The 22,772-nt window shown below is 42.0% G+C and overlaps 1 protein-coding gene across 15 annotated transcripts in view; it reads right to left on the bottom strand.

Annotated features, from left to right (window-relative positions):
• Positions 1-318: 318 nt before the first annotated feature.
• Positions 319-22,772, bottom strand: part of KDM2B (lysine demethylase 2B) — a 174,833-nt gene continuing 152,379 nt past the window's right edge. For 12 of the 15 annotated variants that reach the window (XM_056534717.1, XM_056534724.1, XM_056534706.1 and 9 more), the window contains 7 exons: positions 18,053-18,318; positions 12,370-12,408; positions 10,286-10,947; positions 5,106-5,269; positions 4,396-4,557; positions 4,031-4,249; positions 319-1,643 (listed from right to left, as the gene is read on the bottom strand). In XM_056534717.1, coding sequence (XP_056390692.1) covers positions 1,462-1,643; positions 4,031-4,249; positions 4,396-4,557; positions 5,106-5,269; positions 10,286-10,947; positions 12,370-12,408; positions 18,053-18,318 — 1,694 coding nt within the window. In that variant the 3' untranslated portion in view covers positions 319-1,461. The remainder of the gene's footprint in view (positions 1,644-4,030; positions 4,250-4,395; positions 4,558-5,105; positions 5,270-10,285; positions 10,948-12,369; positions 12,409-18,052; positions 18,319-22,772) is intronic. The other 3 variants (XM_056534712.1, XM_056534689.1, XM_056534730.1) reach the window with 2 other exon arrangements.

Consider the following 22,772-nt stretch of genomic DNA (forward strand, 5'->3'; position numbering starts at 1 on the left):
CAATAACCTGCCTGTCATTTTGCTAAATCTAGAGCATTCTTAAAATTTCTAGTCTACACAGACAATTTTAGTAAATCTGATTCTTTGTTACATTCAATCCATGTTGAATAAATTGTGCTGGCACAAAACACTGGTGTAAAGTAAGTCAACCAATAAGTGGTGCAAAGGTTGACAAGTGTGTCGAACATGTCTTGTAAGATGAACCAAATTAATCATACAACGTGAACCACTAAAAGATAAATAAATCTTCCCCATTGAATTGCATTAAGTCATTCCAATTCTGAAGTGACATTTACACTTCTGAAAAAAATGACATGCTTTTTAGTAAAAGATTTTAATAAATGTGTCCATAAATAAACATGATACACTTTTAAATTCCAACAACATTACTTACATTAAAAAAGTATACATCTGACTCCATGGTGCAGGAGTGGGTAGACTGGTAATGCATTGATGTAAATGCATTTAGCTGTGTAGTCTCCTATACAGTTATAACCCCATTCTTTTATTTCCAGTGCAAGGGGCATTTATTTTACAAAAGGAGATTTACAAGTGGCGTTTGAAGAGACCCAAGTTCTTCTTTGTACCTGATCTGGCTCTTTAACTATAACAATCTGTAGCCAGTAAATGGTGGTAAACATTTTGTCCTGTGAACAGTTAACACAAACTGGAGATTAAAACAGCTTGAGGGCATTCTACAAAAAGGGGAAAAAAAGAAACACCTTACAACAATGGCACTTCTGAAGGCTAGTATGTTACAGTCAGACCAAAAGCTATGGACACAATCGTCCAGTGGCACAATAGTGGAGACTGCCTGATTTGTTTGCCCTGCATCACTGTAGATTTGTTCAACAGGCCACAAAAACATCATGCTATGCTGGATCTTCATGTGCAGAAAGGATCTGTGTCAAAATGAATAAACATATATGTCTGCTCAGCATGCATATGTTTCATGTAAAAAGCTCATTTAAACATGCTTTAGAAGTGGTCACAAGCAATGTTGGCTTCACTGCCTTCATCAACTGTACATGGAAAGATCAGCGGGTTATCCCTAACCAAGAAACACCCAGAAAATTAACACTGGCATCATACATTGTAAATAGAACTTTCATAGTCATATACAAAAATATTTCTGCATAACATATGACAAATTATTGTTTCAGCAGATTTTGGAAGGCTTCTATGTTCTGGGTGGTCCACTTCTAAAGACACACAATGCTTAGAAATGGAACAGTTTAAGAGCCAATACAATAAATGTTACCAAGTGCATGCCCTTGGATTTTCAAAAAGTGTCCTTCAAAGGTCAAACCTTTGTTCCAGTGTCAACCTTTAACAGCTGGTGAACGTGGTGCTGGAGGAAGTCTTGATATAAAGGAGGCTGGTCAACCTTAAACCTCTACTTTTAAGGCCAATATTGTCTTTCAGGTGCAGCTTTAACAAAGTCATTTAGACATTTTCTAATTAGCTGATCTTCTGGAGCAGCTTTTCCTCTGTTTGTCCAAACTGTACAATTACAGACATTTCTGCTATGAACTGTTCGCAGCTCTCTTTAGTAACCTGCTTGCAGTATCTTAGGTCTATCAGGAAGATGTTGCCACATCGTTTGAAGTATGTCAGGCACTGGTCTGTAACATTATTGCAGTCTGGAAAGAAGGCGAGAAAGTAATTTATTAGGACTAACTTGAAGCTATTTAATTTACCATGCAGCAATACATATACCATGCAACCCCTACTACATAGGTACATATGTAGCTTTTAAAAGGGAATGTATCGCCCAGATTTTTGCCTGATTAGAGCCAGATACTGAAACAGGTTCTTTTCTATAATTGCATTTTTTATGCATTATGATAGGGGCTCCCATTTTGCCTGAGCTGTTTTTGTAACAGCATTTAGTGATATGCTTTAATGCAGGGCCCATGGACCATAGACAGAACTTGTCCCATTCAGATTAATTTGAGACACTACTGGGCATTCTCTGTGTCCTTTTCAGAGGACATACTACAGGGAGAGGGATGCGAGGTATGTTGTGAATGGTGGTAGATCCAGTGTTAATCTACATACTGGTGTCACCATTCACTGTATTCCTTACAGAGTCTGTACAGAGAAAAAAGTTTTGGCTTAGTTTTACACCTAATGGCCAGCATAGAAACTGCATAATCTCAAGATCATAAAATATAGCTAGTAAAATGGAAAACTAGAAAAAAAAAAACTAACAAAAACTCCTAAAATATACAGTAATGATAAAAACTTGATATTAAATTAGATAATTTTCTGATGACATTTCTTTTAACTGTTTTTCTCATTTAGGCAACTTGCAGCCACCACTCAATTCTCTATGGGCCTTCCAATTGTTGCAGAGCATTGTGCTTGGTTGGCAATGTTCAGAAGGCCAATAGTGGCCTAATGGAGTGGTTTATTCAGGGCTGCATTGTGACCTTGTTCTGGGGATCTGCAGGGGTTTCATTGGGCAGACCCCCACTGATCCACAAGTTATCCAATAGGGAATAACTTTCCCAGATAGGAAAACTCATGATGGAGTAGGAAGGGTCATACTATTGTCTTTACTGTAAGACCACTTTCATATGGGAGGATGTAGGACAGTTAAAACCAGGAATGACATCCACACAGAAAAAACTATAAGGCTATGATCACACATCCGCAATGTCAGCACAGAAAATTTCTGAGCAGACATTCCAGAGACTGCAGGCGTCGTCAATAAGAGTAGATGGCTATGCGGAGTCTGCAGTAAGAATGAACAGGTTCATTCTTTCTGTGGACACGGAAATTCTGCCGTGTGCACAACACAGCAGAAACCCATTCAATTAACAGGACTCTGCTGCTCCAGAATCTCCAGCGGAATTCTGGACGTGTGAACACGGTCCAAACAAAAAATGTGCATGTATGAATCCACTCCTAAATTTAGCTTACAAATACTGATGCTAAATGCTGACTGAAATACTGCCATGTGGAACGGCCTATGGCTGCTTTAATAGGAGCATTTTATTTCATCAGTATTACATTTTTTTCCTTTTCTGTTCTTGGCATGGAGCCAATGGCTGTGGAGGCATGCTGGAGTTGTAGTTTTGAAACAGCTGGAGCTCCACAGTTTGGAGACCACTTTCTTGAGAGTCTACATTACTTTGTCTAATTCAGGCCCTGTAGTCTGACAAAAAAGCCTGTTTGTGAAATAGAAGGCATGCTGATGTGTAATACAGTAGGGCCCCACAGAAGTGTATAAATGTATTACAGCTCTACGTAACAAAGTTTGAGGACAGCCATAAGCCCTAACTCCAGACTACACAAAAGCTTCTCTCACACGAGAACTTCAATGTTAAAACATTGAATTGTGCGCCGTTGCTTTAATAGTAAATTTTGTGTGATGTGTACTTAATGGGGAATTTATCACCTCTCTGTTCTTACTAGTTGAAGGAAGATACTAAATAATATCCTTTTATCATCTATTTTTATATTCTGATCAAAGGCTACTTCATGTTTTGTGTACATGCTGCTAACAGCTTTTAGCGAGCTGGTTAACAGCGGCCACATGGATCATTGAACCTGTAGTCTGGAATTGACTAATTGGCATCTATGGGAGAGTGTTCAAGGCATGCTCCATGACCTAAGCAGAAAGGGAAAAGAGGGTCGCTTTGATCATCACATATTGTGAATGGTAGGTCCTTTGTTCTGTCTATGGGTATAACCATTGTACTCCTCACTATAATAATAAGGTGACATCTACAGAAGAAGAAGTGTTCATTTATTATGCGGCTTGGTGGACAGAATGACAACTGAGATTTTCAGGTTTTTATAACACAGAAAAATCTTAAATGTTTAACATAAAAAACCTTTTTCAATTATTAATAGGCCATTTCTGACAATACATTCCTTACAGTTTCAACCAAAATTATTGTGCTACATGAGGTCTATTTCTAGCATACAGAATGACAAAGAAAACCAAAATTACCCACGAGTAGTCAATAATAAGTAGCAGAGCCCAGTCATAACCTTATCTTTACGCTCATCACTATACCTGATAAATTAATCTCTGATAAAGAATCCCTGGTAGATGTACCCACTGCAGTGAGCAGATTAATGGACTGATCAGTAACATGGTTACAGAAGCTCAGATCCAGTTTAGAAAGAAGAGGCATATGCCGAATCATGAGGCGCAGTGAGGTGTCTGTGATGTCCAGTCCTGCTAGACGAAGCTCTGTAATGTTCCTCAGTTTGCTGCGGTTGTCCATCTGACCTGCAAGAATTTTAAAGTGTGAGTAAAGAATGGCATCCCTGCATTTGATCCCAGTATCTGTTGGATACTACTTATGTATGGAATAATGAAACTATAGTGAAAGAAATAGCATTTTAGTGCTGTAGAAAGTTTTCCAGCTGCATTACCTGGTCTGTTATCTGTTGGAGGAGACAGAAGGTCCCTCATCTGTGCATCTTTCAGCCCTTCCACCCACTGGACATTGAGAGATCGTAGCAATGGACAGCTGGAACTACAAAGTGCAGAAACGGCAATCCAAGAGCAGCCAGATAAATTAAGCTCTCGTAGGGCTGGAAAAAAACACAAAATATGAAGGTGCGTAACATTACATTGTTCAATAGAAGCAAAACAATGGCACAATTAAAAATCTTTGTGTAGGGGTGTATTCACACACAGTATCCTGTACAGAGTTGAATCACAGGATTAGTTTACACTGAAATCTGCACAGTATGCTGTATGTGTGAATAGACCCTTAAAGAGTATGTGTAGTGTATGTTTTCAGAAATAACACAAAGGAAGTCAAGTACATCATTTCAGCTGCATTTCTGGTGGAAAAATATACACTTACATCTCATAATGAAGCTTTATGGTGTCAGCTATATGCAAGAATCTTTATTTTTACAGTGATATATATATATATATATATATATATATATATATTTTTTTTTTTACATTATTTTGAGAGAATACAATGGGGCTTAGATGTCTGAAGCTGACTGAAGGTCTTCCTATAATTTTAAAGTACATGAGTACATGGAATTTAACTTTCCAACCGAGTCTAAAAGCTCTACACGCATTAACACTTTTATGACCAACAAACTAGATGACAATTCAATACCTGGGAGCCGGTTCATGAGCCAGCTGAGTTGTTTTTTTGATATATTTGTCCAGCTTAAATCTAAGGACACTGGCTGTCTTCTGATAATCCCACTGAGCATAAGAGGCGTGATGGATTTGCAGCGGTTTAGGTCAATATGAGTCCACAACCTTTTATCACAACACCTACGACAAAAAATAAATAAATACAAATTAATTTCATAGTTCATTACAATTGAGCACAGTGGCCTCTATAATTAATGCAAAAAAAAGTTTTGAACAAGCAGGACTCGTCATAAATTGGCCTTCCCACCCAATGGTCCCTCCAAATATCCTGTGTGCAGATGTAAGAAACTTCCAGAAGCACACCACAATTTGTGCTCTTTGGCAGAGTTTCCAGAAAGAAGCCCCTCTTTGGTAAAAGGCACATGAAAGTTACCTGACATTTGTAAAAAAAAAAAAAAAGCACAATAAGACTTTCAGACTGTGAGAAGCAATATCCTGTGGTCTGATAAAAACCAAGATTGAACTTTTTGGCCTCATTTCTAAGCATCCTATGCTGAGGAAACCAGGCACTTCCCATCACCATCCCTACAGTGAAGCATAGTGGTGGCAGCCTCATGCTGTATGGTGTTTCAGCTGCTGGGACAAGAAGACTGGTCAGGGTTGAGGGAAAGCTGAATGGAGCAACATACAGAGGTATTCTTTATATAAAGCTGATCCAGAGAGCTCTGCTTCAAATACTGGGCCACAAAGCACAATATCAAGACAACACAGGAGTGGCTTATGTACAACTCTGTAAAGGTCCTTAAAGGGGTACTCCGGCGCTAAGACATCTTATCCCCTATCCAAAGGATAGAGGATAAGATGCCTGATTGCGGGGGTCCTGCCGCTGGGGACCCCCGTGATCTTCCACGCCGTACCCTGTTAGAATCAGCCCCCGGATCGTGCTCGCTCCGGGTCTGATTACTGGCGATCATGGGGACGGAACATAGTGCCGTCACTGCTCCGCCCCCGTGTGACGTCATGCTCTGCCCCCTCAATGCAAGCCTATGGGAGGGGGCGTGACAGCTGTCACCCCCCCCTCCATAGGCTTGCATTGAGGGGGCGGAGCAAGACGGCACACGGGGGCGGAGCAGTGACTGCACTATGTTCCGTCCCCATGATCGCCAGTAATTAGACCCGGAGCGAGCATGCTCCGGGTGCTGATTCTAACGGGGTGCGGCGTGGAAGATCACGGGGGTCCCCAGCGGCGGGACCCCAGCGATCAGGCATCTTATCCTCTATCCTTTGGATAGGGGATAAGATGTCTTAGGGCTCTGGCTGGGCCCCTTAAAAGGGGTACTCCAGCACTGACTTGAACTCAGTTGAACAACTCTGGAGATATCTAAAGGTGGCTTCCACCGATGGTCCCCATCCAACCTGACCGAGCTTGAGAGGATCTGCAGGGGAGAATGGCAGGAAATCCCCAAATACAGGTTCAAACCTTGTGGCATCATACCCAAGAATACTTAAGGCTGTGATGGTTGCCAAAGGATCTTTTACTGAGTACATTGTTTTTACTTTGCCATTATGGGGTATTGTTTTTTTTTTTTTAAACAACATAATAAAATGTGAAAAAAGAGAAAGCATCTAAAAACATTCCAAAGGCATTGTGCATGTACATTTTGTGTTAGAGCCTGTAGGGGTATACAGCACAATTTCCCCTCATTCTAAGAAACATGCTTATCCTGTACAGGCAGACAATGCACAGCAGTTTCATTATTAATATGCCATTTTATTTTGGGAACAAATCTATAAATATCCAGGCAGAAGTGAATAAATGCTGATGAGCATGTATTAATCGGAGATAGAGCACAGTGCTGTATCCAATTATAAGGTTAGAAAGATAGCTTCACCGTGCACTCCACGAACACACGATATGACAAGAATGATTCAATGTAACTCAACTCAACCTTAACCCCTTAGGGACTCAGCCTATTTTCACCATAAGGACTCTGCAAATTTTTGTTTTTGCATTTTCGTTTTTTCCTCCTCCCCTTCTAAAAATCATAACGCTTTCAATTTTGCACCTAAAGACCCATATAAGGGCTTGTGTTTTGCGTCACCAATAGTACTTTGTAATGACATCACTTATTTAATAATATATCCTGTGGAAAAAAAATAAAAAATTGTGGGGTGAAATAAAAAAATAAAAAACCTTTTGTAATTTTGGGGGCTCCCGTTTCTACGCAGTGCACTTTTTGGTAAAAATGACACCTTATTTTTATTCTGTTGGTCCATACGGTTACAAGGATACCCAATTTATATAGGTTTTATTTTAATACTTTAAAAAAAATGATAAACTACATGCACCAAAATTAGTATGTTTAAAATTGGCATCTTCCGACCCCTATCATTTTAATTTTTCCATGTACGGGGCAATTTGAGGGCTAATTTTTTGCGCCGACATATGTAGTTTTTATTGGTACCATTTTTGTTTTGATGGGACTTTTTGATTGTTTTTTATTAATATTTTTATGGTATATGAAGTGACCAAAAATGCACCATTTTTTTACATGTACGTCATCGACCGTGTGGTTTAGCTAACCTAATATTTTAATAGTTTGGACATTTACGCATGCGGCGGTACCACATATTATTTTTATTCTTTATTACATTATTTTATTTATAAAATGGGAAAAGGGTTAATGACATGCAATCTTCTGATTGTATACACTGATCAGTGTTATGCCATTGCAAAGCACTGACTGCTGCAGGCATGGAACAATAGATCACCAATCGGACAACGGAGAGGCAGGTGAGGACCTTTCCGTTGTCCGGTAAGCTGATCGGGACATCGCGATTTTGTTGCAATAGTCCCAATCAGCATCTCTGAGCTGCCGGGATTCTTTTACTTTCGCTTTAGACGCCGCGATCAACTTTGATTACGGTGTCTAAAGGGTTAATGCCGAGCATCAGCCCGATCGGCTGTGCCCGGCATTAGCTGTGGGTCCTGGCTGCCCGTAGAAACTGGGACCCACCAGGTTTAACACGTTCTCCGCCAGAGAGAACGGTTTAAACCTGTTAAACTGGCCCAGGGCATACAGGTACGCCCCGAGGATCGGGGATGCAGGGTGTATGCATACACCCTGCGACCCCAAGTGGTTAAAGGAATGGGAAAAAAAATTATATAAAAAAAAGATATCCATCTCATACATACAGTATCTCACATAAGTGAGTACACAGGCTGTGCAGTCACTGTTTTACATAGCAACATTGTTTAATGTTGTGTTCCCTCAAAATAACTCAACACACAGCTATTAAAGGGGTACTCCGGTGAAAACTTTTTTTCTTTTAAATCAAGTGGTGACAGAAAGTTAAACATATTTGTAAATTACTTCTATTAAAAAATCTTAATCCTTCCAGTACTTATTAGCTGCTGAATGCTACAGAGGAAATTCCTTTTTTTTTTTTGAACACTGATGACATCATGAGCACAGTGCTCTCTGCTGACATCTCTGTCCATTTTAGCAACCGTGCATAGCAGATATATGCTAAGGGCAGCATGGTGGCTCAGTGGTTAGCACTGCTGCCTTGCAAAACCCACTAAGGACAACAATAAATAAAGAGTTATTATAATGATGTCAGCAAAGAGCACTGTGGTCGTGATGTCATCAGAGAGAATTCCTAAAAGAAAAGAATTTCCTCTGTAGTATTCAGCAGCTAATAAGTAAAGGAAGGATTAAGATTTTTTAATACAAGTAATTTACAAATCTGTTTAACTTTCTGGCACCAGTTGATTTAAAAGAAAAAAGGTTTTCACCGGAGTACCCCTTTAATGTCTAAACTTGCGAGTACACCCCAAGTGCAAATGTCCAAATTGAGCCTAATTAGCCATTTTCCTTCCCCAATGTCAAGTAACTTGTTAGTGTTACAAAGTCTCGGGTGTAAATAGGGAGCAGGTGTCTTAAATTTGGTGTTGTTGCTCTCACACTTTTCAACACGGGTCATTGGAAGTTCAACATGGCACCTCATGGCAAAGAACTCTATGGGGATTTTAAAAACAAACAAACAGCGGACAGATTTACAAACAGGTTTCAGGCCTCGCCTAGGTCAACCAAAGAAGTTGAGTGCATGGGCTTAGTGTCCTATCCAGAAGCTGTCTTTGGAATTAGATGCATTAGTGCAACCAGCATTTCTGCAGAAGTTAAAAGGATTGGGGGGGGGGGGGGGGGGGATTCGTCCCAGAAAGACACCTCTCCAATTTTTGTCCTAGACTGGACACTGCTGTGGTTATTGATTGGCTGAGCAGGCAGGTCAGGCTGCACCAAGTGCTGATCTCATAAGAATACCCCTTTAGGGTACAGTCCCACAAATTGTATTCTCCAATGAGCAGATACACATGGCTACCTGTGGCAGCCCTGTGTGTGCAGTAAGGCTTGGAGGTAGGCGCAGCACGCAGACGTGACTGAAGTGCAGGCAAGCCTCCAAACGTCAACGCACAAACAGGGCTGCCGCCGGGTGGCCATGTGACTGTTCATAGAATATGCAGCATACTTCCCGCTGCGCATCGTATTTTATGCAGCTTGAAATGCGATGCGTATACGCTATGTGTGACCCTATACTTAAAAGCTGTCAATACACTGAGCAGTAGTGTGATGAATTGAGACCCGACGACCAATGCGGGGTGCAAAGAATTACACTGGCGCTCAGCCTATTGCCAGCCAAGGGGGACATCGCCAATTAACTGAGCTTGCAGCGTGATGCGTTGACCACAGGTACAAGACGGCAGCGGAGGTCTGGAGCACGATACCGGGACAACAAGGGAGTTGCAGCAGTGGAGTCCCACTTGTTGTTTTATATTCTAGCAGTCAGGGCATAATGGCATATTTCTGCGTGAGACTTCTCCTTTAAGCTTGAAAATACTGTGTCTCAAGAATATTGTTTGTGGAGGGAAGTAAACCAATTATGTATTGGTTCCTGGGCCATCTGTGTGGGGCTTGATTTAACTGTATATAAACATTACACGGTGCTTTCTGTACTATACTCTGCATCATTCAGAGGTCAGTAAATCCATATACACAAATCTGTTGCAGTAACCTAGGTACAGTTGGTATTTCTGTACAATGGTGGCTAATAAAGGTTAATGTACACATTGTACTGATCACACATTCAGCACAACAGGAGTCCCTAAAGATGAGAAAATAGATAAGTAATTACCATCTGTTCCATGTTTTGCAGACTCTCATACAGATGCACAAATCTCTGTGGCTGAGGTAGCTAAAGATGGCCATCCAGACCTCTCTTTGCATCACATGAGTCGCACCATTCTCCAGCGGGAGGGAATCTGGAGGAGGGCTGATTGGAGGAGGCCTTATTACATGGCGCTCCATCTGCATACATTTGGGAGGTGATAAGGAAGGAGGAGGGCGTGAAACCACCCGTGGTGTGCTTCTTGGACTTGGAAAAGGCTGATGTCTGTATTCCTTTGGGGTCCCATTCATTTTGGTGAGCCGATGCATTCTCTCGCCATTACTGTTCATACATTTCCTGGTTTCCTCGCCCTCACTCTCTGGCTCGGATTTAATGGGATGATGGTTCTCATTAGCTAAGCTGTTCTCAGTTTTTTGTATCTCTTGGTTCAGTTCCTTGCTCAGTTCTTTACTCAATTCTTTGTTAAAAACTTTTCTTTTCCTTCGGTTTTTCTTCTTCTCTTTGAGCTCTGCACCTTCAGTGCTGGGACCAGCAGTTGGCGAGCTGGATCTTGACTGGTCACTTTCCTTGGCTTTTGGTACTGCCTCCTGCAAATCATCATCAGGCTCTTGTTTTATACGCCTTAAAGTTTTGGCCATGAGTGATTCGGGTGTCTTCCAAGGTCTCTTCTGAAATCACAAAAATTACAATTACTTTTTGTTTAGAAGGATTTTAGTCAAAACCAGAAGTGGAACAGACGAGCGGAAAAAAAAATATTTATAATGGAAATATTTTCACTTTTTTGTATTTTAAATGGGCACTGTCAGATATAAAAACTTTTTATACGTTGTACATCCTTGCAGAATAGTTTTTCTAATATACTACTTTAAAAAAAGTGTTCACATTTTATTAAAGAAAACTGACTTTGAAAATCCCACCACTAGGGGTCCCCATACCTCCTGGGACACTGATGAGTCCAACAGCAGCAAGAGTGTGTCCAAGGGTCATGGACACAAGGTGGATGGATGATTGACAAGGCTGCAGGAGGAACACAGCCTGCAGCAACACTGCTCTAACACAGAGTTTTACCAATCATGTGCCTCCAGCTGTTGCAAAACTACAACTCCAAGCATGCTTGTACAGTCAAAGGATGTCTGGACATGATGGGAGTTGTATTTTTGCAAAAGCTGTAGGCAGAGTGAGGGAGGGGGAGGAGTAATCACAGTGCGAGCAAGAGAAGGACACGCCCTCTCCCTCTGGAAAGATGAGAGACAGTGAGCAGCTGTAGTATGCTATTTTTTTCGTGCAATATGGGTGATAGAGACATAAAAATTACATGTACATGATTAGGATGAGGCACTGAGTAACATATAATAGTTTTAGTTTTTTTGTGTGGGATCTGACAGGTATGCTTTAAAGGAAATCTGTCATTAGTGTCACCTTAAGTACCGACCGGTTAATGCAGGTAACACTGGTGACAGATTTCCTTTAAACCTACTCCTGGTTTTGGTTAGAAAACACTGAATGGGTGTACGTGTAAACAGTCTAACATGTTCCCACCCACCTGACTATTCAGATATTGAACCACATATGAAAACCACTGTATCTCAGAAAGTTTGGATGACACATAAGGAATATCTTTATAAAATAAGTAAAACCTGTCTGCATAAAGATTTAGTATAATATTACAGGAAAAGTTTGTGTTAATATCTCACAATACAGCTGAACTCCTTACACGTTAAGCTACACTCAAAAACTACCACAGTATTGGCCCAGACTGATAATCTGTTTGACGACAACTGCTTGCTTTGCCCATAGCAACCACAGGTCAGCTTTCATTTTACCAGAGCAATTTGAATAATGAAAGCTGAACTATGATTGGCCAAGATTTATCAATCTCCCCTAGAAAAAAAAACTGTCTGATTTGCCCGTAGCAAAACAATGAGGCAGCATAGATTCTGACAAAGTGAAAGCTGGAATGTGGATTTTCCACAAGGAGGGATTATTTCCTCTATCTGCCCATTGTATTCAGATAGCTAAACAATCTGTGAATTTGGAGTCACTCATCACTAATACCAACTGCTAAAATATTTCCCCAGAAATAAATATACCTTTTTCTTGAAGAGCTTCTCCTCTTTTCCAAGTTTTAGCTTTAAAAGAAAAAAAATAATGTCATTACATTCCATGTACAACACTTATAGTTGTAAAACGGGTAATCCAGCAGTTTGTATATTTTTTTTTTATAAATATATATATATATATATATATATAATATTTTAATAATAATGATAATATTATATATATATTTTACATACATATACACATATATATATATATACACACACACACATACATACACTCACACTGCTCAAAAAAATAAAGGGAACACTAAGATAACACATCCTAGATCTGAATGCATGAACTAATTGTATGAAATACTTTCCAATTTACATAGTTGAATGTGCTGACAACAAAATCACACAAAAATTATCTATGGAAATCTAATTTATCAACCCAAGGAGGTCTGGATATGGAGTCACACTCAAATTCAAAGTGGAAAACCACACTACAGGCTGATCCAACTTTGATGTAATGTCCTTAAAACAAGTCAAAATGAGGCTTAGTAGTGTGTGTGGCCTCCACGTGCCCTTATGACCTCTCTACAATGCCAGGGCATGCTCCTGATGAGGTGACAGATGGTCTCCTAAGGGATGTCCTCCCAGACCGGGACTAAAGCATCCGCCAACTGACAGTCTGTGGTGCAATGCGGCATTGGTGGATGGAGCGAGACATGATGTCTCAGATGTGCTCAATCGGATTCAGGTGTCAGGAACGGGAGGCCAGTCCATAGCATCATTGCCTTCCTCTTGCAAGAACTGCTGACACACTCCAGCCACATGAGGTCTAGCATGGTCTTGCATTAGGAGGAACCCAGGGCCAACAGCACCAGCATATGGTCTCACAAGGGGTCTGGGGATCTCATCTCGGTACCTAATGGCACTCAGGCTACCTCTGGCAAGTACATGAAGGGTGTGTGGCCCCCCCAAAGAAATGCCACCCACACCATTACTGACCCACCACCAAACCGGTCATGCTAAAGGATGTTGCAGGCAGCAGAACGGTCTCCACAGCGTCTCCATCCTCTCACGTCTGTCACATGTGCTCAGTATGAACCTGCTTTCATTTGTGAAGAGCACTGTGCGCCAGTGGCGAATTTGCCAATCTTGGTGTTCTCTGGCAAATGCCAAATGTCCTGCACGGTGTTGGGCTGTAAGCACAACCCCCACCTGTGGACATCAGGCCCTCATCCCACCCTCCTGGAGTCTGTTTCTGACAGTTTGAGTGGACACATGCATATTTGTGGCCTGCTGGACATCCTTTTGCAGTGCTTTGATAGTGCTCCTCCTTGCACAAAGGCGGAGGGAGCGGTCCTGCTGCTGGGTTGTTGCCCTCCTATGGCCTCCTCCACATCTCCTGATGTACTTGCCTGTCTCCTGGTAGTGCCTCCATGCTCTGGACTGACAGACACAGCAAACCTTCTTGCCACAGCTTGCATTGATGTGCCATCCTGGATGAGCTGCACTACCTGAGCCACTTGTGTGGGTTGTAGACTCCGTCTCATGCTACCAATAGAGTGAAGGCACCGCCAGCATTCGAAAGGGACCAAAACATCAGCCAGGAAGCATAGGAACTGTGGTCTGTGGTCAAAACCTGTAGAACCACTCCTTTATTGGGGGTGTCTTGCTAAATGCCTATAATTTGCACCTGTTGTCTGTTCCATTTGCACAACAGCATGTGAAATTGATTGTGAAGTGTGATTGACTTGGAGTTACATTGTGTTGTTTAAGGGTTCCCTATCATTTTTGAGAAGTATATATATAAGCAGGCCCTGCACCTTCGAAAGCAGTAAAATTACAGGGGCATGGGTGAAAGGAAACATGCAGCTGTGGGGGAGTGAATATCACTCGCCAAAATGGGACACTGCTGCAGCCAGTTACTTTCTGAGCCAGCACAGAGAGCTCTCATTTATCAATATATATATATATATATATATCTATATATATATATATATATATAGATATAGATATAGAGAGAGAGAGAGATATGGAGAGAGAGATATGGAGAGAGAGATATGGAGAGAGAGATATGGAGAGAGCTAGAGAGAGAGGGAGATTTACATTTAAATTCAGTATCTAGGGCAACACTGAAACGTCAGAACACATTTAATATACATGTCTTATATAAAAGCCACCCATATCAGGCTATGCTTACATCAGCATTGATCAAATCCGTTATCATATGTCAGACACATAACGGAGGTCACTCATAATGGATATGAAACTGATGTTAATGGAAGTAAAATGATAAAATATTTTGTAAAACTTGCATATAAAATAACAGAACGTTAACATCCATTATTAGCTGTTAATATCCGTTACTTTTTTTTCTTCTGAGCATGCTCTAGAGCAATAACGGATTGCATAATGGATAAAAATAATGGAGTATAACAGAGTTACTTGTGTCACCATAGACTTCAATGTCAAATTACTACAGTTATTACATCTTTCTCTATGACTAAAATAAACCCCACATCCACATCTGTTCTCTGCTTGAAAAGAAAACAAAAAAGCAAATGCAACGCAACTAACAAAAACAGTGAACAGGCAGGGATTAACAAAAAATAAAAGCCATTGACATGAATATGATTCGTTACCTTCATTTTTCATCTCCGTTGCTCATTTTTATAACAGAGATGAGAAACGCTGATGTAAACCCAGCTGCGCTGGATTTTTTGAGAGCTGAGCTTCTCTCAGTAAATCTGCCGCTTTTGAGGATACATGTGCGGCAGCATTTTCAGCTCCAATTTACCTCTAATTTTGGTTTCAATTCCTAAAACTGCATACGGGGTAAAAATGAGCTGACTGGAGTCAGCGTTTCACTCCGGTTGGCTCATCGTTACATACGGGTGGCATACGGCAGGGATACGGGAGCACCCGGATTTAGTTCCCCCCAGCCATATGCGGTCCCTTATTGCCTGAAACGTGGTGTGAACCCAGCCTAAATTGTGAAATGACAGGAAGAACAGAGAACATGATCTTTGTTTACCAGTAAGTGCCTCTCCATAGAAAACATCTTCATACTGACATCAGTTTATTGGCATTTGTTAATAAATAGAGCAATAATTGTACATCATGCACAGCTATAGTGTATTTTCTGAATAGCTCCCCCACTCTCACAGCAGTGCAAGTCAAGGGAGTCTATAGTAGGAGAGAACACCCACCGCTTCTATATTTCCCTATCTAAGCCTGGAATAATTTCTTCCACTTGTAAACAGAGATGGTTCTGTCCTGTAGAGCAGTGGTTCTTAACCTTTTTGGCGACTGTATCCCCGAAGGCTGAAAGTATGTCCGCGGGTACCCCCTCGCGCGGAACTTGCGCGTGAGGGATACCCGCGGACAAAAGGCGTGTTCTTACCTTTATACTAATGCATCCCCCCCTGCATATTAATCTCCTTGTGTTATTATTCCCCCTCCATCTTTATCCCCTTGTCCCATTATTCCCTCCTCAATCTTAATCCCCTTGTGTCATTATCCCCCCCATCTTTATCCCCTTGTGTTATTATTCCTCCTCCATCTTAATCCCCTTGTCCCATTATTCCCCCTCCATCTTAATTCCTTTATACTATTATTCCCCCTCCATCTTAATCCCCTTGTACTATTATTCCCCCTCCATCTTAATCCCCTTGTACTATTATTCCCCATCCATCTTAATCCTTTAATGCTATTATTCCCTCCTCCATCTTAATCCCCTTGTGCCATTATTATTCAATATGGCAAAAGGGGATCAGAGGGAGGGGGGAATAATAGCACAAGGGGATTAAGATGGATGGGGAACAATGGGACAAAGATGGAGGAGGAATAATAACACAAGGGAATTAAGATGGAGGAGGGGGGGGGGGGGTAATCAACCCTCCCATATTAATCCCCTTGTGACATTATTCCCCCTCCATCTTTATCCCCTTGCGCCATTATTCCCGCTTCCTCTGATCCCCTTCTGCCATATCGAATAATAATGGCACAAGGGGATTAATATGGAGGGGTGGTGGAGTTCATTATCCCTCCTTCCATCTTAATCCCCTTGTGTCATTATTCCCCCCTCCCTCTGATCCCCCTTTTGCCATTTCCCCCCCCCTCCATATTAATCCCCTTGTGCCATTATTATCCGATATGGCAAAAGGGAATCATAGCAAGGGGAAACAGCGCAAGGGGATTAAGATGGAGGGGGATAATGGCGGAGGGGGGATGGGGAGAAATAAAGCACAAGGCATTACATTTTAATGCCTTGTGCTTTATTACTCCTCATCTCCCCTCCGCCATTATCCCTCTCCCCCTCCATCTTAATGCCTTGTGCTCCATCCCATACATCCCCCCCTCCGTCCCATATATCCCCCCTCCGTCCCATATAGTCCCCCTCCGTGCCATACAGTTGTGTTCAACTTTTTGTTTTTATTCTTTACCTGGCATCCTGCAGTCCCCTGTGGCCTGCCCTTGGATGCAGCGCGCCCCGTTCAGCGGGGCCGCACTGACGTGTGACGTCTCCTGCACTGTGCGGCAAGTCCGCACAACGTCAGGGGAGGTCACACGTCTCCCCGGCAACCACGCAGCTCACTCACAGTAGCCGCGGCCGTAGCTCGGGCCGTGGCTACTGTACAGTGAGATGCCACGGCCGTTCTCCGCTATGCGCTGTCAAATACTGTATTTGACAGCGCTTTCGCGTACCCCCTGACAGCCCCTGGCGTACCCCTAGGGGTACGCGTATGTTGGCGGTATGTTGGTTCATACAGGTAAACCAACACAGAGAAGTTAAAAAACAAAACAGAATGCATAGCATGTGAATCTGAAAGTACTAAAAGGAAAAGAGAAACAACCACTGTGAAACAGTAGCCCCTTTTGCACATCTTAAGCTTTTTTCACATCTTCACACCACCATTCAGCTCTGTCCCGGGGAGCACTGTTCACTTAGTCTGTTAAAAGTACATTTCTGCAGGTCTTTTTTTTTCTCCGCTCATCTTCTCTAAAACAACAGATACCAGATGGAAAACCACACGGACCCCATTCAATACAATAGGATTGGTCGGGACCCATTGTGCAAAGGGCCCGTTCGGCTCTGTTTTGTGGTGCCGAATGGACCCTGTGAAGGAGATGGATGGTGGTGTAAACTTCGCCTTCAATGAAAAAAAATCCATTGAATTCCACAATATCTGATCTGTTGCTATGGACAATTGTTCCTCTGTATTTGTGATATAGATCCTGAGATGATAAATTAAAAAAAAAAAATTCTGAATTTTTTCATAGGCAGCCATAGCTATTTTGTTGAATCTTTTAAATCACTTAAAAAGGGTTTTGGCCTCTTGTAAAGATTACTAGTTTATCTTATGGGACCAATAAATAGGGCCCCCTGCAATCTCAAGAATGGGGACCCAAATGTAACATTTAAATTAAGCAGTGGGTCACAAATGCAATTCAGAGCTCAATTCATTCTCTATGGGAGCTGCAAACAACTGAAGATTGTAGTTTGCTGTTTCTGTGGCTCTCATAGAAAATGAATGGAAGCGGTGGCACGCATGTGTAACCAACAGCTCCATTCTAATGCGGCGATTGGACCCAATGCTTGAGATCGCGGGGGACCCCATAGGTTGGAGCCCCAAGATCAGGTGGTGATTAGGAGATAACTTTACAGGACGGAACAACTGCTTTAAAGGCCCTTAACATCCACATGCTCATCCATACTAACCCGTTTCTTGATTGAAGGATCCATAGTCTTTTCGAGTGGTCTTTTCCTCTTAAAAACTCCATCTTCAGGTTTACGTTTTACAATGCCTTCCAAAATTTTCTTTTTTGGTGGCTCCTCCGGAGTCTGCCTGGGGGTCTCTTCCCGTTCTTTCTTCTTCACCAGTTCAGTCAATTCTTTATTATCCCTATTCATCTTTTGTTCCTTCAGCAGAGACCCAGGCAGGTTGGAGGCGTATTTAAATCCCGGACCTCTTTTTTGCTTGTAGGCCAAAAAGTGAGAAAACACAAACGACTTTATATCTTATGCTTAAAAATGAAGCTCCACTTTTGCGCTACACTGAATATTGGTTTAACCATGATAGTAAACTGACCAGGCTACATGTGGAATTCCAAATATTCTCTAGTTTCCCTAGCATTCCAACTATAGACAAGTCTTATTTACAGAAGTCTGTGGTGTCAGGAGCTACCATATGTTTGAGAGGAAGTAGTGTAGTTCTTTCTGGTCTGACCAAAGTGCCCTCTGCTAACACCTCTGTCCATGTCAGGAACTTACCAGAGCAGTAGAGGTATGCTAAGGGGATGTGCTCATGCTCTGGACAGTTCCTGACACAGACAGAAGTGTCAGCAGAGAGCAATGTGGTCAGACTGAAAAGAACTACACAACTTCCTCTGGAGCATACAGCAGCTGATAAGTACTAGAAGGCTTAAGATTTTTAAATAGAAAGCTATACAGATTTTTTAATTGTGTCTATCACCAGTTTATTAAAAACATTTTTTAATTTGTTCTTGAACTCTGTATTAGTCACATCAAGCAGGCAGATACAACAATACAATTGTGCTTCATATTAAATGTAATAAAATATGTCTCCAAAGTATAAACAATATATTAAAAATAGCTTCTAAAAAATCCTCAGGTAGTGGCTATTATTTCTCATAAGGGCATTCATGCCCTGACATACACGTATGTTAGTTAGTTTTTCAAATATATGTATGTATTATTTAATGTAAAAGAAATGAAAAACTATTTCAGAGCAACATACATCAATTCTTAAAGGAGAACTCAGGAATATAAAAATTGTCCCCCATACTGCCGGCAGTAAAAAAATAAAGATGTACATACCTTCCTCCGCTCCCCCGGGACCTCTGGTAACCGGCTCCAATCTCCGCCGTGATCTTCTTCCTGGTTGCTGGTGGTCGGCGAGTCATACAGCACTGTACCAATCACCGGCCGCAGGGAAGTCGCGGCTCGGCTAGCGAGAGGCTGAGTGGCAGTGTGACATTTTCAGTGCCGGTGTAGTGAAGAATTTTGTGTCCTGCAGCATTCTCACACTGCCGCTCAGCCTATCGCCGGCCGAGAAAGGACTTTGCTGCGGCCGGTGATTGGCTGAGCGCAGTATGACTCGCCGTCCACCGGCAACCAGGAAGAGGATCGCGGCGGAGACCGGTTACCGGAGGCCCTGGGGGAGCGGAGGAAGGTATGTACATACTTATTTTTTTACTGCAGAATGGGGGACAATTTTTTATATTCCAGAGTTCTCCTTTAAAGGGCAACTGCAGTGGAAACCACTTGTCCCCAATCCCCAGGATACAGGATAAGTGTTTGATCGTGGGGGGGGGTCTGACCGATGGGACCCCCCGCGATCTCCTAAACGGGGCCCCGGCATTATGCGCGTAGTGTTGACCTGAGAGGTCGACGGTTACGCCCTATCCCCATACAGTCCTATGGGAGAGGCGGGGAGGCACGAACGCTGCCTCCCCGCCACTCCTATAGTTACATAAAGGAAGCATGTCGGCCGCCGCGTCATGCTGCTGCTTGCACGCCTCCTGCATGGGAGAGCCGTGGCCCCATGCAGATGATCGCTGATCCCCAGCTTTCGAACCCCCCGCGATCAAACACTTATCCTCTTATCCTGTGGCCAGGGAATAAGTGTTTTCCGCTGCAGACGTCCTTTAACCTATTTCAAGTGGGAAAAAAAAAGAACAAAAAAAACAAAAACACTGCAGAGCTTTTAACTACGATTTATAATCATATTCAACATTGATATTAAAGTCTTACCACTAAAAAGACATTCAGCATGCAAGCAGTTCACCTTTTATGGTCAGGCCATTAATTTTTTATTGTTGCCTCTATGGCCAGCTTAATAAAACTGCAGCACTGAATGTGTAAGATGCCCTAGTATAAAAAGCCGGTGTCAAAACAACCCTAAAACACAGAGCAAAATGCTATTAAATTGAAGCGGAAAATCCCATGGTTATGCTCAGGTTGGTTATAACACGTTTCTCTACCCACGAAATCAATAGGGATAAACCAAAACTGAAATAACACAGTGTCTTTGCAGTTTCCCATGGCATGGGTGACTTGTTTCTACTATAGAGAAATACTGAAGTCACTGTAAGCAGCAATTTTACGTGAATTTGTGGGAGACTCCCTAGCCTTTAACCTGTTAAAAGACAAAAGGGTACGTATAGGACCAAGGGCGTACCTGTACGCCCTGAATTCTTAAGCGGCTTTGAAGTGAGCGCTAGAGCTGCGCTCGCTTCAGAACAGTAAGCGTCCACTACTATCAGTAGCTGGACACTCACTGCTAATGACTGGCAGCGGCGATTCCATGATCAGTAACTTAAAAAGTGTATATAAAAAAAATATCTAAAATGATATAAAACCCCCTCCCCTAATAAAAAAAACCTTAAATTATCCTTATTTTCCCATTGAACAAAAAAAAAAAAAAGAAAAAAAAATTAAACATATTTGGTATCGTCGTGTGCGTAAATGTCCAAACTGCAAAAATGGTAACGATGAAAACTACAGATCACTGTGCAAAAAATGAGCCTTCCTACATTCCCATATACGGAAAAATTTAAGTTAAAGGGGTCAGAAAAGGAAAATTTTATGCATATCAATTTTGTTAAAAAAAAAAGCATTTATTTAAAATAGTACAATAGAAAAACGATATAAATTGGGTATTGTTTTAATCGCATTGACCTACAGAATAAAGATAATGTATAATTTTTACCATATTTCACTGCGTAAAAACAAAAAAACGCCCAAAAGTTATAAAAATTGCAATTTTCTTATAAATTTCTGGCCGCAAATTAATGATAAATTTTTTTGGTTTGATGGTACATCTTACAGCAAAATGAAAGATGCCATTACAAAGTACAATTGGTCACGCAAAAAACAAGCCCTCATATCTTTCTGTAGGTGAAAAAATAAAAAAGTGTTAAAGGTGTACTCCGGCGCTTAGACATCTTATCCCCTATCCAAAGTATAGGGGATAAGATGCCTGATCGCAGGGGGTCCTGCCGCTGGGGACCCCCGTGATCTTGCACGCAGCACCCCAGTTAAAATCAGTCCCCGGAGCATGTTCGCTCCGGGTCCTATTACCGGCAGGCGACGACGGGGCAGGCGGCGTGAGGTCACGCCTCCGCCCCCGTGTGACATCACGCTCCGCCCCTCAATGCAAGCCTATGGGAGGGGGCATGAACGCTGCCACGCCCCCTCCCATAGGCTTGCATTGACGGGCGGAGCGTGATGTCACACGGGGGCAGAGGCGAGACGTCACACGCTGCCGGCCCCGTGGTCGCCGATAATCAGACCCGGAGCGAACATGCTCCGGGGACTGATTTTAACTGGGGTGCTGCGTGCAAGATCACGCCTTTGGATAGGGGATAAGAAGTCTAAGCACCGGAGTACCCCTTTAATGATTTTAAAAGGAGGAGGAAAAAACTAAACGCAAACATGAAAACTGGCCTTAAGGGGTTAAAGATGACCTGTGGTCTCTCCTTAATTGTATATTTTAGTAAATACTTGTCTTCCCCAAGACATACCAATTCTGGAAATATACTATCTCTGTGCTAAACCGTTTCTGGGTTATGCTTACTAGGTATATACGAGTTAATAGCCAATAGGGTGTTACCTGTGGTGGCTGTGTCCCTGCATGGTCAAAAACTATCCAATAAAAGCTATCAGTGTCAGATAGCTGGGAGACCCCCCAAATAACAGTTGAACTGCACAATACACAGCTATAAGAAAAGGGGTTTTAGAATTGTTATTTCAGGTGGAATAAAAACATTGGCCGGAAGATGCCACAAGTACTAGGACTTTTCAAGGGAACTAATTATTACATTTACTAGATTAGGCAACAGAGCAATGTCTAGATTGCTTGTTATGGCATCCCTGGTGTTCTTCTGATTCCCCAACAAAACATTCATCCAATGTACACAGTGCTGGTCTCACATGCGAAAAAGTTCAGTCCCACTACATAGACCATCTTTCATCGGTGGTAAAGTGATTCTCACTGCTGTACAGGCCAGCCCATATGATTTAGCAATAAAGAGGTGCAAGCAGAACAACATGGTGGACATAATCAACAACTATGTAATAGTAAAACTGTCTTTGTTGCTGATAGTAACAGAGCGCATCTGGACATTCTATGAGGAAATCAAAAACATAAGTGGGCTCCTTAAGCAGTATGTAACAGCAACAGTATGTAACAGTATGTAACAGCATGTAAAATATCTAGACATAAGAACAAGTTGTGTGTTTAGTTTTAAATGACATACACAATTGATAAATGTCAGTCACACCTGGTCACAGATTATCACCCTCTCCCCAGTGAGAATGAATACCCGCTGGTTCAATCATGCCTGTGTATTAGGGATTCAAAATAAATAGCTGTGGGCCAAACACCCTTTCAGCCAAAAGCTATCTTAGATGCATG

Source organism: Hyla sarda, chromosome 1 (genome assembly GCF_029499605.1).
Source record: "Hyla sarda isolate aHylSar1 chromosome 1, aHylSar1.hap1, whole genome shotgun sequence".
Classification (NCBI taxonomy): domain Eukaryota; kingdom Metazoa; phylum Chordata; class Amphibia; order Anura; family Hylidae; genus Hyla; species Hyla sarda.